Source organism: Talpa occidentalis, unplaced genomic scaffold (assembly GCF_014898055.3).
Source record: "Talpa occidentalis isolate TD23 unplaced genomic scaffold, MPIMG_talOcc4v2.1 talOcc4.3, whole genome shotgun sequence".
Taxonomy (NCBI): domain Eukaryota; kingdom Metazoa; phylum Chordata; class Mammalia; order Eulipotyphla; family Talpidae; genus Talpa; species Talpa occidentalis.
The window spans coordinates 130,117,329-130,140,594 of record NW_023603184.1 but is presented as its reverse complement, the minus strand read 5'-3'; the positions used below and the strand labels follow the sequence as shown (position 1 = coordinate 130,140,594).

Here is a 23,266-nt window from a genome sequence, read left to right as displayed (position 1 = left end):
TGGGATTATGAGAAGACGGAGCAATGACATAGCATTGGAAAGGCATCAGGGTGGTAAGCTGCCGGAGAGATCATTTGCGACAAAATACATGCAAATCCTAAGAAAGACACACCTTCTCTGACAGAGAAAGGCGTTTTTACATCTGGAGACACCTTGCTGACCCCTTTAACAGTTTCCTCCTGTGGGACCCCTGCTGGGCCACACTCTTCGAGAACTATTTGGGCCACTTGGCCCTCATGGAGAGCTTTAGGTTGGTCTGAGGCCAGGGCAGCCCCACACTCTTTCCCAGGAAGAGTGTCAGTTTTCTCTTCCTTGGCCACTGGACGCGCTAGCGTTTCTTCTTCTTAAGGATGAAAAAGATGTTGACATCATGACCACAGAACAATACACTTCACGACAGAAATATTATTCAAGAAACACTTTCAGCTCCATTATTATTACCTCCCGAGGACCTCTTCCACCATTTGGATGAACGAATTAATATTCTACTGCAGTGTACATCACATATTGCTTGGAAAATTATTATGTATAATCTGCTAATCAGGATGCCTTTTAAAGTCTTATTAAAAGACTACTTATTTTAAAATTGAGAGCTGAAAGGGTTTTATTGCTCTAGTACCCTTAGTGAAAATGGCAGTAAGTCACACACATGTGGAAAGCTTGCTTGAAATCAGAGACAGTGCTGCTGGGAACAGATGTTTGGGAAGAGAGAGATGCATTGATGGACTGCAAAAAACCCTTCCACTTGTTAAACATGTGCTGTTTTCTCCAATGCAGGAAGCCCCTACATAAGAATTTCTGATTGTTTAAGACATGCAAACTTTGCTAAAGAAATCTTTGGAAATAATAAAGGCCTGGCCTCAAATAATATACACTCTACCATTACAGCCTTGTCAGGATGTCGCCAAGACTATTTAAAATAATTTCTAAGATGACAACCCTCCTAACTCACTTTATTTTACCTCCATTGCATTATATGTTACTGGAGAATATGAACTTTTAAGGAGTAAGGGAAGCATTTTTAAAAACAAGGTTCAGGTAAAATTGAAATCTATTCAAGAAATCTCTACCTCTGAGATAGAATTTATTCTACCGCTTAAACACTTGAAATAACTCTAATGTGGTTCACATATACTTGTCTTTGATATTAAATAAGAAGAAATATGCAGATGAGCAATAAAGTCTTCTTTCTATAATTCAAAACAAAGCCACCAAGGAAAGATAAATTGAGTGGCAAACAAACTACCAAAATATGCTTCCAAACTATGCACATCATATGGAAAATGTTGAAATGTAAAAAACTAACTTTTGAAGGTCATGAAAAATTGTGTTGATTTCTCAATTATATTTCAACTGAATTTTTAAAAAATCATGTTAAACATGATTTAAAAAATCATGTTAAACAAAATGTTAGTGGGAAACACATAAGCTGAAAATTCCATGAAGCAGTTATACATTGTTTATATGGTGCTGTGAGAAAAACCACAGATGGAAAATGAAAGAATTTTCTAACTTGAGAAATACTAAAAATCCTAAGGAGGGGAAACAGGGCACTGCATCTATCTCCTTATATTTAGCAGACACTTTCATTTTTCTAATATAATTATCTAAGTAACATTTTAAAAATTCTGATTCTAACTTAAGGCAATTTTCATAATGCTATAGAATTAGATATTATAGTTAATTATGATTATAGCTAATAGAATTTTAATATAATAGCTTTACTAATGTCTCTTTATTAGATGAAGACTACCCAATTTAATTTACATTTTTCAAATCCATATAACTTTTTAGCTTTTCATTTTCTCATTCTGTGTAAATCATGTTTATTTACACTACACATATTTCTTATTCAAAAAGCCACATATTTTTCTTAAGTTCACATTATTAGAAGAACTTAGTTTCACTAAATATGGATTATTTTTCTCTATTGAAGTGTTTGAGCCATTGCTGATCTTCGTTTTCTAAAGGACCCTTAAAGAATTATGTTATCATGAATGTAGTTAATGAACTTATTCACTATGTCCTGGAACTATCTGCTCTCATATTAAATATTGTCCCATATCAAAACAAACTTTTTGCCTAAACTATTTTTTTACCATTTGAAAATGACTTCAGCAACAATTTTTCAGCTCTAGTTTACTTTCTTTACCAAACTACCTAGTTGCAATCCACCTATTTGATCCTCACCATGGCCAAGTATATACACCACGTCTCCCATTTGTGAAGCTGTAAAGACAAAAGCTTAGTATAATTTCCTTCACTTTTGCACAGATCCACTAATGTGAACCACGATCTGGTGATCTGGGACAGACTCTGTAGTTTCTGTAAAAAATTAAGTGATTTGGGGATGGAAATTCATCCCACAATATGTATTCTGCCCTAAACAGATTCTTCAGTCTTTCTCTTTTAAAGAGTCATCATATTAACATAACACTATAAAGGTTAATTCTAGTTAAGTCTGGTCCTACTTACATTATGCATCCAAAAAGGAATATTATATTCAAGGTCATCTTCGGTTTGGGTAAGAGAATATATTCTCCCCCAAAGAATTTGCAGGGAACAGAAAGGAGTCATTCTTCAATTCAACTTTTTCTCCCTCTCTCCTACAGCCCTCCCCACTTATTTATTTTTATTTTTTGCTTCTTTTTCAGAAGCAATGATACAGAAAAAGGGAATTATTTACCATGCTTCACCTAAGGCTACTTTCCATAAATTGAAAAGGGATTTTGTGGACATCAGCTATATAGGGACTTCTCTTTCATGTGGAAAAAACAGGTTCCTTCCCTCCCACCTCACATAGGAAGGCACATTTAGTAAAATGCATGTGGTCAAAGCTGCAGGCTGGGAAGGAGGAGCAAAAGGGGACCATGCTTGGTTCACCTTTCTCCTGGCCTAAGTGGGCCTCTGCACTCTGCGCTGGGACACTGGGGAGCACACTAGAGGTGGTCCATTCTGAGCTGAACAAAGGGTGCTCATAGTACTCCTCATCCGAATTGGAAGGGTCATCATCAGGCACAGACACAGAGATGGAGGGGGCGAGGAGCCTGCGCCTCTCCCCGCTGGTGGCAGGTTGGTGGCTGGGGAACCTGTGTAGAGGACCCACTTGATCCTCAGCCCCTTCATCTACAAACAGACACACAGGAAGAAACTGCAGGGAGAACTAGACAAGACAGACACAAGATAAGACAAACAAGACAAAACATCTGCACAAGGACACAAAGGGCCACAGAAAAACAGCACAGCAGGATGGAGGGAAATTAGCAAGACCAAGCTGATGGAGGATGGGAGACAGTGAATGATTCCTGCTTCAGTAGCCATTGAATTTAAACGATCCCTTCGGTAATGTTGCCATTGATCTAAATGAAGGAAATGCACTGAAAACCCCACTGAAGTTATCTATACATTCCCCGGAATAAAGTCAGAAAAACCATGGAAACATTGAAAGAGAAACAAAGCATTAAAGAACCAATGCAATCTTTGAAAGAAATTTGTTCAAGTAAATTGATTCTTCTCACGCTTATATCAATACCTTTTTTGAGTTTAAAAAGTAGAAAGTTTTTGTTACGATCTGATGCCTGTAAAATTATGGAGAAAATCATCCTGATTGAAGCATGAACATAATTCCCTAGCATGTTCATATTACAGATAGCATTTTGGTTGATTTAATTTTAAATTAATGACTTAAACCAGTAAGTAACTCATGCAAAAGGAACAGCTCTTATCCCTGTCCTGCCCTATATCTTTGCTACAAAGTCTGCATTATTTAAGTATACTTCCTTAGCTACATAAGTATAGGTAAGTCTGCTTAGTATCTGCTTAGTACTTGGATTCTTGTGCATTTCAGTGAGTTTTAAGGAGGACAATGAGCAATATCTAGTTTCTGTTGTGGGGCAGACACAACATCCCAGGCCTAGAAGAAAAGTTATTAAACTTGCTAATCACAATTTACTTCTGAGAAATAATTTTAAAAATTCATAACTTTCAATAATAAGACCAAAGACTCTAGTATCTATGGATATATATTTCATTTCTATCAAAATGTAAGTAGACCAAATTACAGCATTAATTTGAAAATGTATCATACCTTTAGGACAATAACTTATTTTCAACAAGTATGTGCTGACAACTGAAAATAAGCTTGAAATACAAGGACACTAAAATAACATTTTGTAGAGAGGATAGTTTTAATCTTTTGAGCACATTCTTTCCTGATTGTTCCATAGGAGCTGTTTCTGGATGGGTACTCAGAACTTTCTCAGCTATGATGCTTATTATATCATGGGATAGCAGAAGCCTAAAATTACATATGATATTCTTAGATCAATTCAGCACGATTTCTCAGTTGAGCAGATAATTGGCTGAGATCTGGCCTACAACACAGACTGAATCATAAGCCCTGGGCTTGTCACATGTCCCAGCCATTCATATTTCCTCCAGTGACTCTCTAAGGCTCTAAACTCCCCCATACATGTAAATTACTTCAAAAACTTAAAATATGCAAAACAGACTGCATGGACAATCAATAAGTGAAAATGGCATATTTGCTTCTCTGCTTTTTAACATTTTCTGGGCGTACAGCAGACTACAGTATAAAACTAAAGAATTTAAAGCCAAGAACTGGTAGTTTAAAGGCAATAATATTCCTTAGATGTTTTAACCTTTTGAAGATTTATAACCTCTTATTGTCTCTGCTCTTTTTTGAAAGTGCCAAAATATGAAACAGCCTAGAGACTTGTTTCAGATCTATAATATTTCAAAGAGACATTGTTTTCTATTCAGAAAACTTTGACTATAACAAGAGAACAAGAAGAATTTAAGAGCTGCAATGGAAAAGTAGCTTCTCTGTAGTATTTCTCTGACCCTGAGTCAGGCAACTTCAAAAAGAATATCTAGCAAAGTCCAGTCCTCTCTTGGTACTGTGAGCTGTCTGGGCTCCAAGTCTCTATTTACTGCCAATGCCTGAAGTCTGTCTACATTGTAAGTTGCAGAGAAGGGCCAAGAAAATGATGCTAAGAGGACAGTGGCCAGCTAGGTACCACACTACACTTGGTTCCAACAGTAAGGACAGAAGACAGCAGATCGTCATTTGCCAGAAAATTGTGCATGGGGGGGTTTTTGATTGAAGTCCAATGGAGGCAGGATACATAATAACTATAAATAAGTAAATCATAAATAAATGACGTCTGTATTTTGGAGTGTTTGAAAAATTAGGAAATTAGTCCACCCAGCAACCTGTGACAGCTTAAACCTTTCTCTATATGGTCATTTCATTTTCATAGGTCCACAGTGAGAGCCTGGGTATAAGACAGCTTTCAGGATGCAGTAAAGCTGGGGTGGCAGGGACTTAGGTTTGGATTTGGATTCTGTGCAAGCCAGTCACTAGCCATGGCATTCTGGGCTAAAAGCGGAAGTGAATATTCTCTATCTCAGCAGGATGCAGGGAGGATTAAATGAAGAGATATCTGAGAAAGCCAATCACATTTTCAGTTCTACACGTTAGCATCTTTGTCTTTAGTAGTATATGCAGACAAGCCACCATGAAATTTTTCTTTCATTTGACACATCAAAGTTATACTTGAGGGGTGCACAGATCTCTCCTGCCGCCCGCTGCTCCCCTCAGCAGTGTACTTCAGTCCTTCTGCCTGCTCTGCTCCCCGCTCTGGCTCTGGTGAATTCTCTCACCCTCCCGCGCTTCTGACTGTACCCAGTGCTTGTATAAATCAATCAATCAATCTTGTATAAATAAATCTTTTAAAAAAAGTTATACTTGAGAGATTTATTATAAAGTGAAATCATTTCCTGTTAGTTTTGCTGTTTACTGTCAAAATCAAATGCCTCCTTTTACTGCACATAGGTATAGTTTTGGTAGTTCTGCTTTTGTCATACAATAGTCTACTTATTTAATAATATGATATTTTAAAAGACAGGGTAGCCTTAGGAACATTGGACTTTAACAACGTTCTTTTACATGTTGATAATCTTCAAAAATGAAACTTAACTGGTTTCAGTGGAAGAATAAACCTATGAGAGACAGACTCTCATGGTTTTGCATTGACTTGGTGACTTGTTTTTGCATAGAAGAGCGGGGGTGTAGGTCAGAGGTGTGGAGCGTGGTGAGAGGATTCATCAGAGACAGAGCGGGGAGCAGAACAGGTGGATTCACTGAAATACGCTGCTGAGGGGAGCAGAGGGCAAGACTTGGAGAGGTCTGAGGTGCTATATGAAGGTTAACTCCCTGGCCAGGATTGAACTCAGGCCTCAGCGATGATAGCACCGAGACTTAACCCTAAGGTCACCAGGGAGACCCTGACTTATATTATTTTGCCTAAGCTGGCCCCACAGCTCTTGTCCACCCTCTACATCCTGAATGCTGCAGGATCCATTAAACTACTTTCCACTATCTCTAAGTCCCTTATATTCCATAAGTTTTAGACTGAAGACTCCTCAATTTGCTCCCTGTGCTTGCTGTCCCACAATGACATGGAGGAAAGTATGCTTTTCCATTAGCAATTACAAAGTTGCCACATCAGGAACAGTAGATAACACCAACCCAGAATTCTGGAGGAAACCTAAGAGGGCGAAGAATTCCTGGTTCAGATGATTCCATTGTCCTTGGATGAGCTTACAAATTCTAAGAGTTCAGTCCAAACAACAACTCTTACTGTCAAGTCAAAAGGAGATTAATTTGAAAACAAAACCGGCACAGCATTCATTCACAGTACTTGGGTTTCCTATCTGAGCGTGCTACTTGTTTAATTTTTTTCATCCAAATCCCTTTGTTTCCCAGAATGAGCAGGTATTCTGGGAATTATTAAATTTACACCAACTAGAATAAATATTCATAAATAATAGTAATTTACATCTTATGTTAGTGGGAGATTTTGTGCCAGTGTTTGATATTCTTAAAATGTTTGATATTCCATAAACAGCAAGCATAATTTCAAAGTCGTTGAATTGCTTGACGTAATCTAAGACCTCATCTATTTAGTATAAAAGGATTGGACTGTGGCAGTCACTGTGCCGTTAGAATAAAGCTGCTTTAGTGGTTTTCAAGGAAATTAAACAATCTCCTGGATAAAAACACCTACGAGCTCCCTTCCCACCCAAACTGCTATGAGAAACACATTCATGGAATTCTGGTTGGGTCTTTAAACACCAATTGATTTGAAAAAATGGAGAATTGAATCCTATCTTGTTACTTGACCCTAATTTATTTTCTGATAAAACCAAATTATTATTTCAAAAAGGAATCTGTTATGCAGACTTAAGGAATAGTTTAAAATAAAGAGAGGGGATAGTCCAATTATCTAGGCAACATATCTTTCACATATTTAAAATTAGACTATTACCTGCTCTTCTAAATGAATGAGGTAGAATTTATAAAATGTATACATTTTTATGTAACTAAAAAAATTGGTATTTTTTTGAAAAATCAAATTATTCCACCCTTGTACACTTTAATGCTTTGGGGAGAAAAGTGATCATTCAACAAAAACACAAGTTTGGTTTGAAAAATATAAAGATTGAAATATCTTCAAATTGGTTTCAATAGGGAGCTGACTTTTCCCCCTGAATAGAGTGAAATAGCTGGGGAAAGCAACCACAAAATACAAGAGGAGAATTCATCTAGAGAATGACACTAAGTTACCAACATGTGAAAGTGATTCTATACTGTATTGATATTTTCATTATATCCATTCTATTCCACTCCATAAAGCAAAATGGATAGGGGGGCAGGGTACTGTCCTTTCTGCTCCAACTCCCTTAGAGGAATGAATTACTTGACCTTCTGCAAACTTTGGAGTTAACTTCATCGCCTTCTCTGGGTTAAGCGGATTCTCCAACATTTGAAAGTCATCAATTGGGACTCAGAAACATTTTCAATGACCTGAGGGAAGTACAGTTGTCACGGAAGGATTCCTACTGCATTCAGAGGGCAATCCAGGCCATTGCTTCCTTTCAACCACCTTCACTGTTCAGTCCCTTTCTCATAACCATTGGCATGTTCGCCTTCAGTTCCTAAAATATGTTAGACTGGACCACTGCCCCAAATGCCCCTGTACTGCATCTTTGCTTGGCAAACACTTCTTTATGCTGGTGAGTTTAGCACCTTAACTTTCCCATTCACATCCAATTAAATAAGATAACCCTTGTTGGCCTCCAAATCCCAGTTCTCTCCCTTCCTCATGCTAACCCAATTTTAAATTATCTCTAAGTATATTTATTGGTTTCTGTTCTCCACCACACTGTGTGCTCTTTACAATCAGGGATCATGTCTGTTTTGTTCACTAAAGAATACCCAGAATTTGAAGATTACTAGAAGGTCTAGTAACTGCTCCATAACTTTGTGCTTAATGAATGGGTGAACAAAAGGTCAAATAGACTCTTTCAACTCATGAATTTAAAAGATCAAATCACATTTGGGGGGGGAGAATTTAATAATTAGTGGCTACTATGGCACTGATTGTATGTGCTGGCTATAGTCCCCCGATTTTCTTTTATTCCTTAGAATAAGTTAGGTTAACGATACTTCAGGTAATAAATTAGAAAGTGCTCAACTTAAGAAAGAAAAACATCACCCAGAAAGTCTAAGTTTATAATTCTGCAACAAAAATAATTTACATTTATTGATAGCTTATAGTTCAGTAATTTAGGGAAATCTGGAATTAAGAAATTAAAGGCCATTTTGAACAAATCTTATTTTAAATTCTAAAAAGATAATGAGTCTTTTGTGGTGTTATTTAATTTTTAACACAGTTAAAGTTTCTGTAAGTGACAATACAAGAAGAAATAAGTGAAGAAATAGATGAATAAAGTGGAATAGTATTATAATTCCTATATATTTGTAGGTGAAAACTAAGTTATATTGAAACAACTGAGTTGCTGTTCTCCTTTACCTTCTTATATAATTCTCATATAAAAGACAAAAGTTAACTGATCTGAGTCAGTGAACCAATAATGCCTTACTTTAAATAGGATCTTTCATCTCAGATTCTGAATGAACATTCTTCAAAGGCATCCCTCTGAGAGTTGAAGGGCTGACATAGCATTTCATGTTGAGTAAATGCATAAATAAATTCATGGATAGTAACAGGTCTCAGCAGGAAAGAAGCCATGATCTCAGGTTCCAGTTCACTGCTCACAATATCCAATTCATTCATTAACTTCTTCATTTATTCATTCATATTTATTGAGTTTGCTATGGGCCAGGCTCTGGGGAGGACCTTGGCAATACATAGTGAGCAAAACAGAGACAATTCCTGAAACACTTCCAGAGGAAGTGTGGATCTCATCAATTATTTATGTTCAGTCACTTCTAAGATATGACTCTATTTTTGTCAAAATATTCTACATTAAGTAAACTGATTTTCTATAGTTATTCTAGCTACTTAAGCACAATTATCCTTTAAGCATATTTTTCTTTATTTGCCACAATCCTCTGCTTCTGATTTTATACAGCTACATGAGTATACATTTATTTAAAATCTTTTGTCTATTTGAATCAGACAGTTCCAAAGCTGGGTCACCTACAAACCCATATAGAAGTTCAGCTCTTATGGAGCAAAGTTAATGTGTCCTTTAGCAGAAGACGAACCTTAAAAAGTCCAGTAGACCTTACCTTCTACTGCGACAGTCTGTTCTGAGGCTGGTGATGGGGGTGGAGAAGGAGGCAGATTAGCTGTCTCTTCAGCTGCTAAAGATCAAATAATAGGAAAGTGAGATACAATAATTAATCCTTTTAGGCCAGTAGATGTGTAGGCAGTTTGCCATCTGTAAAAAGGCCTCTCTATGAAATTAAGAAAGATACAATAGCGAGCTGCTCCTGACTTTATTTTTAGACCCATTACCTGATTCACATATTTTTGAAAACCTAAAAAGAAAGAAAAGCATTTAATGTTTTTTTTAAAAAAACATTTTATCTTTTCCATAAAAATCAGAGATAATACTAAAATTCTATCATTAATCCCATACATTTGTGTTTGTTTCTTTAATTAATAATATATTTCATTTGGCCCTAATCTATTATATTCAAATACACACAGGCAAGTATTTCAGTTTGGATTTGATCTAACTTTGAAAAAAAACACTGAAAATTTCTGTTTCAACTTACTGATCTGGAGACAAATGTTACTTGATCAGTTATGTTAGGTGACAGATTTTTAAAATAATTTTGTCCACTAGTTTTATATCTGAACCCATCTCTGTATGGTTTTTTGGGAAACAAAAGTGAAGCTGTTACTGTCTGAGGCAACCTTTGGACAGAAATCATGAATTAGAGTGGGAGCTGGGTTTTTTTTTTTTTTTTTTTTTGGCCTTATCATTACACATGATATAGGACATAAGAGAAAGGCTCTAAAAGAAGTCATTCATAAAGAGTTAACTCTAAGTTTTCCTCTTTGTGACACTTACCTTCTTTATGACCACTCATATGAAGGTAAGGGATTTCAAAAGGAAGTATTTATCTGTTAAGGTCAGTGGTACAATCTATTTTAAAGATTATGTGAATTTCAGCTTCATAAAGCAGTTAGTAGAGACAGCTTTGTGCTGACAGATGATTTTCTACTTCCTCAACCTGTGGAATTCTACAAATGCATATTTTAAGGTTTCAATTTTTAAAAATGGGGGCTTTTTATTTCAAAGAATAAAGATGAATCACAGAGAAGAGTGTAATTTTTAAGACGATCTCCCATTCTACTTCTAGTCTAAGAGAAAAATAAACCTTGATAGTCAAAGAACATTTTATTGAAAGTAGTGAGAGTATTTAAAAGAATTATTCTGGAAAAGCAGAACTTTTTGTTGCTTGATTTTTAAGACACAATTAATTCCTGATCAGAAAATCAAATACATGAAGAATTAAACTGTAAGAGAAAAATGGACATTACTATATCTACACTTCATAACCACACCTTTCTATGATTAATTACATGTGAGTGTGAAATAAACATATATGCTGAACCTGAGCATTTCCTTTCTCTATATAAATATACAACTTCATGATCTACAACTATCTATCTATCTATCTATCTATCTACCTACCTACCTACCTACCTACCTACCTACCTAATCTATCTAGCATCTAGCATCTATTGTGAGTAGGCCATAATAAGCCTTTGCCTGAGAGTGTACTTTGTGGCAAGCACCATTAGATTATCTGTTTGGCCCTGGAGGGCATTTGTCCTGTGGCAGAAGGGAAGCACAGTGTTACCTAGGTGACCATAAATGAATCTAGGGAAGACTTGTACCTCATTTACGAAGTCATTGATACAAAGTCATTGATGACTGCAGGTTATGAGTGGAGGTCATGATATCTACATACACTGTTTTATTTTCATAATAATCATGTCTAGTGGTCTGGAAATAAAATAAATTTAGGGACCGAGTCTAACTATAAGTTTATCATCCTAATGATTACCAAAATATCACAGAGTCTATGGAGAAAAGTGAAAATGAGCTAGTGCATCCCAATAGAAGTAGTTGATGAATGTTCTATGTAAGGCAGAAGTACAAAATATGGTCTATCTTTAAACATGAAAACTTGACTCTAAGGTCAAAGTGCAGCAGACACAGTCCCCAACCTGAGGCTTTCTCATTTACCTAAAGGCAGAGCTGCAGGCTGATCTTTATGCAGAGCTTCTTTCTCTTGTTCACCTTTCAGGACTGCTACAGCCTCAGCTGTGACTACTTGAACTATCCTTGCAGACACCTCCTCTGTAATAAACAGTAATAAGAGAAAATAAAATGATGAGACATCTGTCCAGGTACCAAAGAGGAAAAATCATCAAATAATGCAGACACTTTCATTTAAACTGTCTCCTCCCACCCCAAGTATAAAAGAATTTATTAAATTGAAAAAAAAGACACATATGCATTAACCAAAAAAGGAAAATATAAAGTCATTTATTTTAAAAAAGCTGTTTCTACAAAAAAATTTATTTTTTTTATCTGTAAGAAAAAAGTCAAAGAGAAATTGGATGAATTGGACTTAAAATGTTTTTGTTTTAAGGTTTTATGGGAAGATGTTATTTTAAATAAGTTTCTATGGTGATTTGCAAAATACCATGATTTAAACCTAAAGAAGATGCTTTGTGATCAAATAGCATTATCCAGAATCAATGTGCACAAGACAAATTAAGAAAAATCAAGGAAGGCAAAATTTGAATGACATATAAGGAAATGATGGTCTCCTTCTAAAAAGTTACTATTTTTCTAGAGTAAATACTTTAAAGATCTTTAAGAATATATATATATACTCACCTGGGCAGTTCAATAGTTTCATTTAAAAGGAGGGGGGGTTTATTAATATGAACAGCCTGTTAGATGCCCATTAACTAGCTTTTGACCTGAAATGGCATCCTCTGAACCATATTAATGTTAATTTTGTATAACCCAGTGCAAAAAAAAATCAAGAAATGATGTTCTACATATCAACAACTGAAAGAAAGAAGTCTTTTGAGATTAATTATATATATTTTTTAATTTTTTTAAAAGATTTATTTATTTATACAAGCACTGGGTATAGTCAGAAGCATGGGAGGTTGAGATACTTCACCAGAGCCAGATTGGGAAGCAGAACAGGCAGACTGATGAAGTACACTGCTGAGGGGAGCAGCGGGCACGGCAGGAGAGGTCTGCGCGTCATGTGGGACCCTCGCCTGAGGCTGGGGGTCGAACCTGCGCTGCAGAGACCACGGGAAGTTTTGCAGCCCAGTGCTCAATGCTGCGCCACCAGGGGAGGCCCTATTTTATTTTTTAAGATTTATTTGTGCATACAAAAACTGGGGTGTAAGCCAGAGGTGTGGGGGGTGAGAGGATTCACCAGAGTGGGGAGCAGAACAGGCAGATCTACTGAAATACACTGTTGAGGGGTGCAGCGGGGTGAGGCAGGAGAGATCTGCTGTGCCATGTATGTATTTTAAATTAGAAGTCAGTTCTTCAGGTTTAACTTTTCACCATCTTTATATAAAAAGATCTGCCACACTAGGAAATAAGCCCACTTACAGCCTTAATAGAAACACATTGTACTGGAAGAAGGGGGTGGTGGTGGTGGGATTTGTTCTCATAATTTTAGTCGAGATTTTAGAATAAATATTTCATTGAAATTTTATTATGGCTCATGACCAGAATTTGCACATTCATAAGCATATTGTGGGAGATCTGCCTATTTTTACCTTGATCGTTCATTTAGATTCAGCCTCCACTATATGGCTTCCTCACCCTACCCCGGATGCTTAATAAAGAACAAGGTTTTTGGAGATGAGCAATCCACTTGGCCAGAATTTATCTGAATTTTAAAACGGAATTACCTGACTGAGTATATTTGCCTTCAGAAGTTTAACACGAATTTTTTGAATAGTCACTTGACATTATATATAACCTATGTGCAGTCTTATGGCATGCACTATAAACACTCTTATCTAGAGTGAACAGCAGTGATAGAAGCAGAAGGAATATTAAAAAATTTTATAGTGTTCAATACATGCCAGACACTTGGCTGCTAATATGTTGGTCCTCATCATTCTGATGAATGATTTACTATCATTACTCTCATTTGGCAGATGAAGAAACAGAAGATTAGATCAGAGAATTAGACATTCTTAATGTAAACAACAGCATACTTAGAATATTGATTTGCAAAGAATTAGGATACTGTAATATGCTTCACTAATATTTCTTTTAATTTTGGGAAGCTAGATTCCTAATTCAAACTTCAAGTATCTGAATAGAAAAATTACTGATAAGCTCCTTAAAATTACTTATGAAAAAGCTTTCATTTCTAAGCAAAACCCAAGAAAATTCATTCCATATATTCAGATATCAAGTAATAAAGCATATTTTACACCTTATACTCTCAATTTAGTTTAAATAAGGATTATTTTTTATTATTACAAAAATGCATGGAATGATTATGATTTCAAAATAATGATAAATACATCCTTATTAGGAAATTTTATCTTCTACAAATTAACTCATAGAGTCCCACAATTTTGGAGTTAAAGGACTTCAGAGAAGATTTTATCTATACTGTCTCTTCTATAGATGAGGAAATAAAGTGAACACGGCTATGAGATTGTTCAAGTTTACAAAGCTGATGAAGAATGAGATTAGAACCCAGACTTCCTGTCTGTTATGCAGTTCTGTGTCCTAAGCAGAAGAACAAAAAAGAATTAAGATGCAACCTATGAAGCAATCCGCAGCCACTGTAGCATGAGTTTGATCCCAGGCCGGCCAGGGAGCAACCCACATGGCACAGCAGACCTCACCTGACTTGCCCGCTGCTCCCCTCAGCAGTGTACTTCGGTCAATCTGCCTGTTCTGTTCCCCACTCTGTCTCTGGAGAATCCTCTCATCCCCCGCATCTCTGGCCTGCACCCCAGCTCTTGTATGCATAAATAAATAAATCTTAAAAAAAGAATGAGGAAAAATAACCACAAAATTCCCTAACAGTCATTGGTGAATGATTAATGAAAAGAGATGAGATCTTTTAAAGGTATGAACCAAGGAAGAAATATGCCCTTAGACATGTTTGTCTATGTAAAAAATCACTGCTAATCCTGATTATGTTTGAGCCTGTGTAATAAGTGATTGACCATGATGAGCAATAAATGTCTGTCTGTCTGCCTGTCTGTCTATTGATCTATCATCTACCCACCTATATTATCTTGTAGACCATGTTGGATACCGTAATAGATAATTTACTTTAAGTAGCTACATTTTTCAGTTCTAAGAGGCAGCACTATTTTATTGTATGAGTATTTTTATTCCATTTTTTCATAGCTGTTCCAGGTAAATAAGTAACAGTAATAGTCAGCAATGCATTACAAGAAACATTAAGTGCTGTGCTAGTTATTGGGGAGGGTGGTATAAGGGGAGAGACTGTTTTTATAAAGCCAGGCTTCTAGGTAGGATTCCTCTAAACATTCCATATAAGACTAGGCTCCTAAAATGACATTTTCAATGGGGAAGAAAACTGCAAAAGGAGGTAGAGAAAACTATTTTGAGAGAGCCTGTAGATGTGTACATTGCTTAATAACACCATAACATAATTATTTAGGTTTTGAGAATTGCCACTTGCATATGTTAATTTTCAAAGATATTCAGACATTTAAAAATCAAAAGGTTGATTTTTAGTACTTTTAGCACCCCGATGTTTATGGAAGATTGGGTAAAAGGGAGAGGGGGAGCAAACACTGCAGAAATTGGGATGTATATAGAACGCATACGTATTCTGGATCATTTTTGCAATTCCCTTTTGGCACTTATGTAACATCCAGCCTTTCCCTGTGGCGCTTAGCACATCTTCTATGGAATCAGACCAGTGGCTGTGCCTTATCTTCCCTACTGTGTAAAGTTTCCCAAGTCAAGGTCTCTTTCCTTGTCATTTACTGAAATTATTGAGGCTTGTCTCAGTGAACTTTACCTAAATTGAAATGTTGAAAAATTAACACGGAAGCTCTTCCTCATGATATTTACATAATTTCAGAAATAAGCAATATTTGTGACTACATTTACTAACTTAAACCTCTGAAATTATATAATACACTGTATTCTTATTTCAGTTTTGATGCTCTTCAAAACAGTATCTCTGTTTTCCTTTAAATTTTTATTGAGGTAGCATTGGTTAATAATATCATATGGGATCCAGATGCACACCATTAAAATTCAATTTGTTGAATATGAATACACTATATTATGATCACCACCAAAAATCTAGTTTCCATTCGTCACCACACAATTGAACCATCTACCTGATTACCCATACCCTATAGCAGTATATTTTTTACATGGAGGCCCCAGATTTTTGTGTACCTATTGACGAATTTTCCAGGGAACTCTGAACTTGAATTAAATTTGTTTAAATTGGGAAAATACAATATAAAAGTATCTATTGGTTTATTGGCTTATGAAAACAAATTCTAACTGGGTGATGTTATATTCTTTCAGTCTTTTTGTTTGTAATTGTATTTAAAATAATTTTGACAGTAGGGAGGAATATTTTATATGTTATGGGCTAATGTGAAAAAAGTAGAAGTGAATTTAATACAATAAAAGATGCATTCACACAAGGTGTAGGCCAAATGAAATTGTGGTAATATCATGAACAAAGAAACTTTCAAAATATTCTAAATAGAGACAAATGAAGGGAAAATTGAATCATTACTTGTCTTCATTCAGTACAGATATTTGCAACATATTTGCAACAATAAAAAAGCACTCTGCTGGTACCATATTTCTTGTGATAATTTAGTTTCAGAAAAACAATCCCATTTACTTTAGAAGGGAAGTATCAAGACTTTTGTAAATTTTATTGGTTTTGTCACTTTAGAGAAAATTAATTCATGAATTTGCTTGCACCTCATAATTGAAATAGAGCTTGCAAATAAGCTAATTCTATTTGTATATATTGAAGCAAAACTTGTAAGAAAATAATTTAATCCAACCTTGGGAGAATGTATCTTTTTCTTTAACAGAATTTAACAGATTTTAAGAAATGCCATCTTAGAATAATCAAATAGGTTGTGTGGGAGCCAAGTTATTACCTTCAATTTTTTGAATAATAATATTGTCAAAACTTTTCACATAGGAAATAATTCATTGTCTAATATTAATTTCACTATGAATTAAGGAAAACACAAGCATAGGATTTTCTGGGAATTCCAACTGGTCTTGTCAACTTAAAATCTTCAACTGCTGAAGATATGTCTTCACCTCAGAGACTGCAGCCACATCAACTATAATATAAATGTTGATATAAACTCCAGTATTGCTATTTTTTAGCTATTTCATTCTAACAAATTTACTCAAATTCGTTATGCTTCAATACCTTACCCACAAAATGTAAATAATAATAGTACCTCTCTCACAGGTTATTGTGGGGACTTAATTATGTAATTATTTAATTGGCTGAGCACATCAAAGAAAAATGAAAAGAAGGTCTTCAAATATTGCTTTACCAAGGTGTTTTTCTTTTCCTCTAGTCATACATTATTCTGGATCTTCTACTTTAATTTACTTCAAAGAAAGAGCAACAGTGATATGCACTAAAGGTCCAGCCCGACTAGGCTACTATTATTGTGAACATCAGATGAGAGTTATTTTGCTGTCATCTATGTTAATGGCCAAGGGCAGTGCTATTTTTTTTGCTAGACAAAGCTAGAGGGAGGTAAAATTCCATCTTTGTTATTTATTTTTTGGCTTCATACTCACTTCCTTGGCTCTATGGGTCCTGGATTACCATCCCCTCTAGATGCCTGTCAAAAAGGACTAAAGCAGGACTGTCTTTAGACACTGTTCCAAAAGGGATGACTATTCCTAACTACTCCTCAGCACAATTAGAATCATAAAAAAAATCTTTTTTGAGGAAAGAGATTAAACCACATTTTGAATTTTCATTACTTACTTTATCTACCTGTCACTCCCTTCCATACTGTTTATTCCATTTTTCTGGTTATTCTTTTCCTCCAAATATTATATGTCTAAAATTTACTCAGAATTTAAAGATGCCGAAAGATTACATATAAAATGATAAAACATTATTCATTAAGCATGACACCATAATCTGAAATTTTGAAAGTCTCTATAATCTTTTGAATGCCTAATATATTCTGGAAATGGACTTTTTTTTGTTTATGTTAAGAATCATCTTAGTTTAGGGGTATTGTGATATGACAAAATATAGGTAAAGACCTAAAAGGTTTTTTTATTAATGATACATGGAGATGATTCTATCATTTTCCCAATGAGTTACCTCCTTGCCTAAATGTTGGTTCATTGCCTAGCACACACTGTATCAGGCTTGAACCACTTATTATTTAAATTAAAATGATAAAAACAATCATTGACTGTTACATGCTTTACTGAGCCTTTATAATTGTCACATCCCTGCTTTTCTCCATGATGGTGATTCATATCACCCTACAACTCTGTTCTTCTGATCACACTATTTTGTCAAGTCAACTTTTTTTTTTTTAATAGAGGCATGTTTTATTTATTTATTTGTTTGTTTTGTTTGTTTTTTGTTTATACATGCACTGGGTACAGCCAGAAGCGTGGGAGGGTGAGAGAATTCACCAGAGCCAGAGTGGGGAGCAGAGCAGGCAGAAGGACCCAAGTACACTGCTGAGGGGAGCAGCGGGCGGCAGGAGAGGTCTGTGCGCCATGTGGGACCCTCCTCCGGTGGCCGGGAAGCAGCCGGGGATCGAACCGGTGCTGCAGAGGCTGCGGGCAGCTTTGCAACCCAGCGCTCAATCGCTGCGCCACCGGGGAGGCCCTCAAGTCAACTTTTTAAGACAGTCCTAGAGCCTGTTTTTAGCACACATTTTTGGTTGAGTTATTATATTCTACTAATCTATCATTATTTGTTTGGTGGGTAGCTTAAAAAATGCAATTGTAATTTTCCCAGTGATCCTGAGAATTTCAAGTTGTTTCTGAGTGGTATATGACATTGTTGGTATACACAACAGTTTGATTTTGAATGGGTACATTTTGGGTTTTCATCAGGACCAGCTGTGATTACTTGAAAAAGCAAAGGGTCACCAATTAGATTTTCAACAAAAAATACAAGTAAGTTGGCATATGCCTGAGAACATAATTTTGTTGATTTCTTGCAGGTTAAGAGAGAAGTAAGAGACATCGACAATAAATCAAACCATATGGAATATAAAAGCCAGTAAAAGTTTTTGCTTTTAAGAGTAACAGACATAATAATGCTGCGTTAAAAGAAATGACAAGTAAGCCTACCATACACTTGTGAAAGAAGGAAAACAAAATAATTTTAGACAGAATGCTCCTGTCAAGAAAAGGTTTTTCTCAGTAGGGTACAGAATGGTTGCCTAGGAAACCGATGCTAATTACTGCTGCTGATGGAAGCTAGTCAACAAGGAGAGCACTGTGTAGTTGGAAGCACTCTGCTAAACAAACACCCAGATAAATTCATGAAAACAGGGAAAGAAGAAAAGTTCCTTGCTTCTACTCTTTGCTTAATTTAGAGACTGAATGGTTCCTCTGAAGCTATTTCCTGTAATCAACTGGTGATGAAATAAATTAGGAGAGCTGAATTTTTTTTATTATTTGTTTGTTTCTCAGGCACTGCAGCATTAATTAAAGAGGCCAGCAGTGGACTGTCCTTCCCAGGTCAGACTCCAATTGATATCAAAGGGTCACCCTGGACAATACTGTAGCTGGACATCTTTGTCTACCAGCTTTCTCTTCCAAAGATTTTTCCTAGAGGCTTACTGATTAAAACAAGAATAAATTTATCTTGTGAGAAAAAAGCACATTTCTGGTAAAGTTAGTTTAAGGGGGTTAAATAAATTTAAGATAAGGAATTGTGACTAAGAGAATTTATGTTCAGCTCCCTATAGAACATGTAATTAATGCCTAGTCATTATGGGGAATACAAAGAAGAATAAGACATGTGTTCTTCTATTTCAATTGTGCTTGAAATGGGGCAATCTCACTGAAAGACATTTTTTTAAAAAGATTTTTCCAGTAATGGCCACAGATTTTGGATGATCTGTCCGCTGTCTCTATTCTGAAATGCTTCTGCAAGGACGGTGGGGAACTGGGAGCACAGTCTATGATTACAACAGGATTCTTTCTCTCTCCTACCTGAGTTTATGTGCTCAATTCCACAATTTGTTTAGACTGACCACTTCAACTTAACTCAGATGAAGTTTTTAGAACTTGAACAGAATCAACTTAGCATTTAAAACTTAGTCAAAGGGCAAGATGTAATAAGATGGAAATCAGTGGAAAACGCATCATAGTTACATTTTCCTAGGAGGTCTGAGTAGCAAAATTTAAAGACTTTGCAAGATCCTTTTATAAAGTTAACAATAATAAGAAAAAAAAATGCACAGATCAGAAATAGTTCCTACTGGAAAATAATGCTTCTAATTTTAAGGATCATGTTGGAAGTAGGAAGAAACACACTTAAATGGAAAAAATATAGTAAGCAGAGAGTTGAGTATTTTATTTATGTTTGTGCTAAAGGCATTTGTTGCTGGTGGTGCTGGGGATTTCCAATGTAGTAATGTGTGCATATTTACAGTGTTATTTGTAACCCATAGATTATATACTTAATAATAAATAATGTAAATACAATCACTAAGGCATTGATGGAGTTAAAAATGCTTTTAGAGCTTTGAACTGTTTTGTCCGAACTACTACAATTGTACTACTCCTTATCTACTTATGAGAATTGGACTAACTTCTGCATTAATATCACATTGTCAATGAATGTAATATGAAAATTAATCACACTAATGAGAAGGTGAAATAGAAATGATACTAAGAGAGCTTGAGTAAATTCATACTTAGAATAACTATGGGATGAACAAAATATAAAATGTAGTGGATATATAGAAAAGCAGCAGCTTGTGTGTGCACATGTGTGTTCATGTGTTTTGTATGTGTGCAGGTGCTAGCACTCAACACATGAAGACCTTTCCATGTTTTAAAAGTTTCATCTGTATTTGCATATCTCAAAGGATTGGGGCATTGGGACTGAAGTTAGGATTTCACATGGGGAAATCAATGTTTCTATAGTTGTAAAGCCTAGGAATGCCTGAGACAGAGAATGTGGAAGAAAAATGGAAAAAATTTTCTACATCTAAAAGAGTCACTGGAGTGAACGTTTAGTATAGAAGTTCTCATGTACCAGGAAAATCTTTTCTAGTTACCTCTATCAACTTAGATATTCTTCTAAATGTGTGTTATAATAAAATGGTAAAACTGGCCAGCTTATGTTTGCTCCTAATATCTAATCCCAGCATAATGACTTAAGTAAATCTTTGGCACGCTTGTGACCTAGGAGCATATGGAATTTAGGCATTATGCAATGGGATGTCACTTGTCCACAATGCGTCACTGGTTACATTCAGTCAGCACAAAGAGTGACCAACATGAGTTCTGCATAATGACAGTTTGCTACAACTTTCAGTTCTAAAAAGTTTCTAAGAATGAATGTGCAAGTAAAAGCATGCAATAGTAACCTGTACTTTCTTCTTAGTAAGTCTCTCATGAACTATAAATATTTTAAATAAATGACTATCCATCTTCTTCATTACTTATTTTAGTTTTTCATTGTAGCTATATAAAATATTGTTCACAAATATTATTTTTATATCAGTCCTGGAAGGAGTTAGCAGATTTGAAGTCACTAATAAGTGCACATGATAATCCTTTATATTTTTTAGATTATAACTGAATTATAAAGTGTATGTATGCATATGTTAACATACATAGTATATACAACATATATTAGTATATAAATATATGCATGCTTATACACAACCAGAAAACCATGTTTTCAGAATCCCATGGGGAAAGATACATAGAATTAATTGCATTATGAAATTCCAATAACTGAAGTGTGAGAGTGAAAAAGAAAATAAAAATGAGAAGATAATTCTTAGCAATCCCTCTATTATTCTTTAATAATTTTGTTAAATAAAGCTCAATGACAGCATAAGATAAGAGGAACAGACATATTTTGGAAAAAAAATAAGTAAAATTGACAGCAGTTAAGACATTTTCCAGAAGGATCTTTGAATAGCAAAATCTAGAGAATTTTCAAGGTTATGTTTTAGTAAGAAAATAAGTGTCAAGTCCAATATTATATTTGCATTTTGTTTCTATTATGACAGTGAAAGGCAAAGATTTGGATAGGAATGTTTTGTTTCTTCATGCCAAAAGTTATTCCAGAATAAGAATGACTTCTTATATGTTCCGAATTGATTAATGCATCCCATCAAAAATACTATTACACAACTCTCCTCAACCATGAGATAAAAAATGTTCATTATGGAAGACAAGCAACAAGTGCTAACAACTTCAACGTTATCTTTAGAAATCTGCAAATCACATACAAATCATACTTTAAAAAATAATCCTTAGGTATCTATTGAAAAAAATTTTTACATTGAAGATTCTGCTTCAATTTGAATGGAAATTATTTACCTAGTTCCATCAGGATCTATTATTTGTGTACTGGGCCTCACTGTTACCAATCACACCTCTATTATTACTTTCAAATTGTGGGATTCTAATTTATATCATACTGCCAAAGTGTTCACTCTTCATTTGAAGACACTGAAGCTTTATATCAGAATGCAAATGATAATTAAGAAAAGCATAAAATGATAACTTAATAACCCTAATTATTCTATTGTAGGAATCCAGCAGAAAGAGAAAGGAAGGTTTTTTTTTTTTTTTTATGGAGCAGCAGAATTAAGAAAAATGTAAAAATAGGAACTATATAGACAAATAGGCTGACATTGGGAAGCAAGATTAGGCTTTGTAATTTGGTTGACATTGGCATCCTGGCATGTAAGGTTGCTACAGGTGACTGCTGAGCAACTTCAAGAAAATGAAGAAATATAATTCAGGGAGCAGATGGAAAGGTGTTCAAGGCAAGTTCTATTTAATTCCTAATTTAGCACAGGACAGGTCTCAGAGAAGTATTACTGTAACCACACACTGTGTCATATCAACAAACTCAGTTTCACTTGGCAAGAAAAACACAATCCGATGGAAGAGATACCGTAGGGCTTTTTGGTGATATGGAAAATCAGATTTCATAAAAAGGTCCTGAAATAGTCTTAGTAAAATATGACAATGAAAATTAAACTCACAATGTAAAGATACATTATTTTCTTCCTGAAAAAAAAGTTTCTAAATCATGACCTGTATACCTTCATTTTCTCCCCCCAAAATTATAAATTCAGTATTTCATGTCTGGTTGCCCTGATCATGAAGACATTGTTCAATTCCTGGTTCAGAGAACCATGTTTGTTTGTTTGCTGATTTATTTTCATTCCTCTTGTTAAGTTTATCAGTACCTCCTTCCTAAGTTTACAGTTATCTGTCCCCCCTCAAAACTGCTTTCTTTGAGATTAAAATTATGGTCTATTTTCCTAAAGAGGAAATTGCTGTTAAAGTTAAAACTCTCATGAAACCAGAGTCTGTGCTCTGTTCTTTTTTACTTATATATTTCTTATATATTTCTGAAATGCAAGAGGGAGCAGAGACAGAAATGACTTGGTCTAACAGTAACAAGAAGAGGCTCAGGGCCTCCCTGGTGGTGCAAGGGATTAAGCACAGCACTATGAAGCTATCCACTACCACTGCAGCACGAGTTCTATCCCCGGCCAGGGAGGTGACCCACATGGCGCAGCAGATCTTTCCTGTCTCACCTGCTTCTCCCCTCAGCAGTGTATTTCAGTCTGTCCACCTGTTCTGTTCCCCACTCTGTCTCTGGTGA

At 35.4% G+C, this 23,266-nt stretch overlaps 1 protein-coding gene across 13 annotated transcripts in view; it reads right to left on the bottom strand.

Moving 5' to 3' along the window:
- Positions 1-23,266, bottom strand: part of MAP2 (microtubule associated protein 2) — a 291,564-nt gene that overhangs the window by 38,190 nt on the left and 230,108 nt on the right. For 12 of the 13 annotated variants that reach the window (XM_037523956.2, XM_037523955.2, XM_054700035.1 and 9 more), the window contains 2 exons: positions 11,599-11,712; positions 9,623-9,697 (listed from right to left, as the gene is read on the bottom strand). In XM_037523956.2, coding sequence (XP_037379853.1) covers positions 9,623-9,697; positions 11,599-11,712 — 189 coding nt within the window. Of the gene's footprint in view, positions 1-112; positions 344-8,900; positions 8,904-9,622; positions 9,698-11,598; positions 11,713-23,266 lie in introns of all 13 variants that reach the window. The other variant, XM_037523961.2, reaches the window with a different exon arrangement.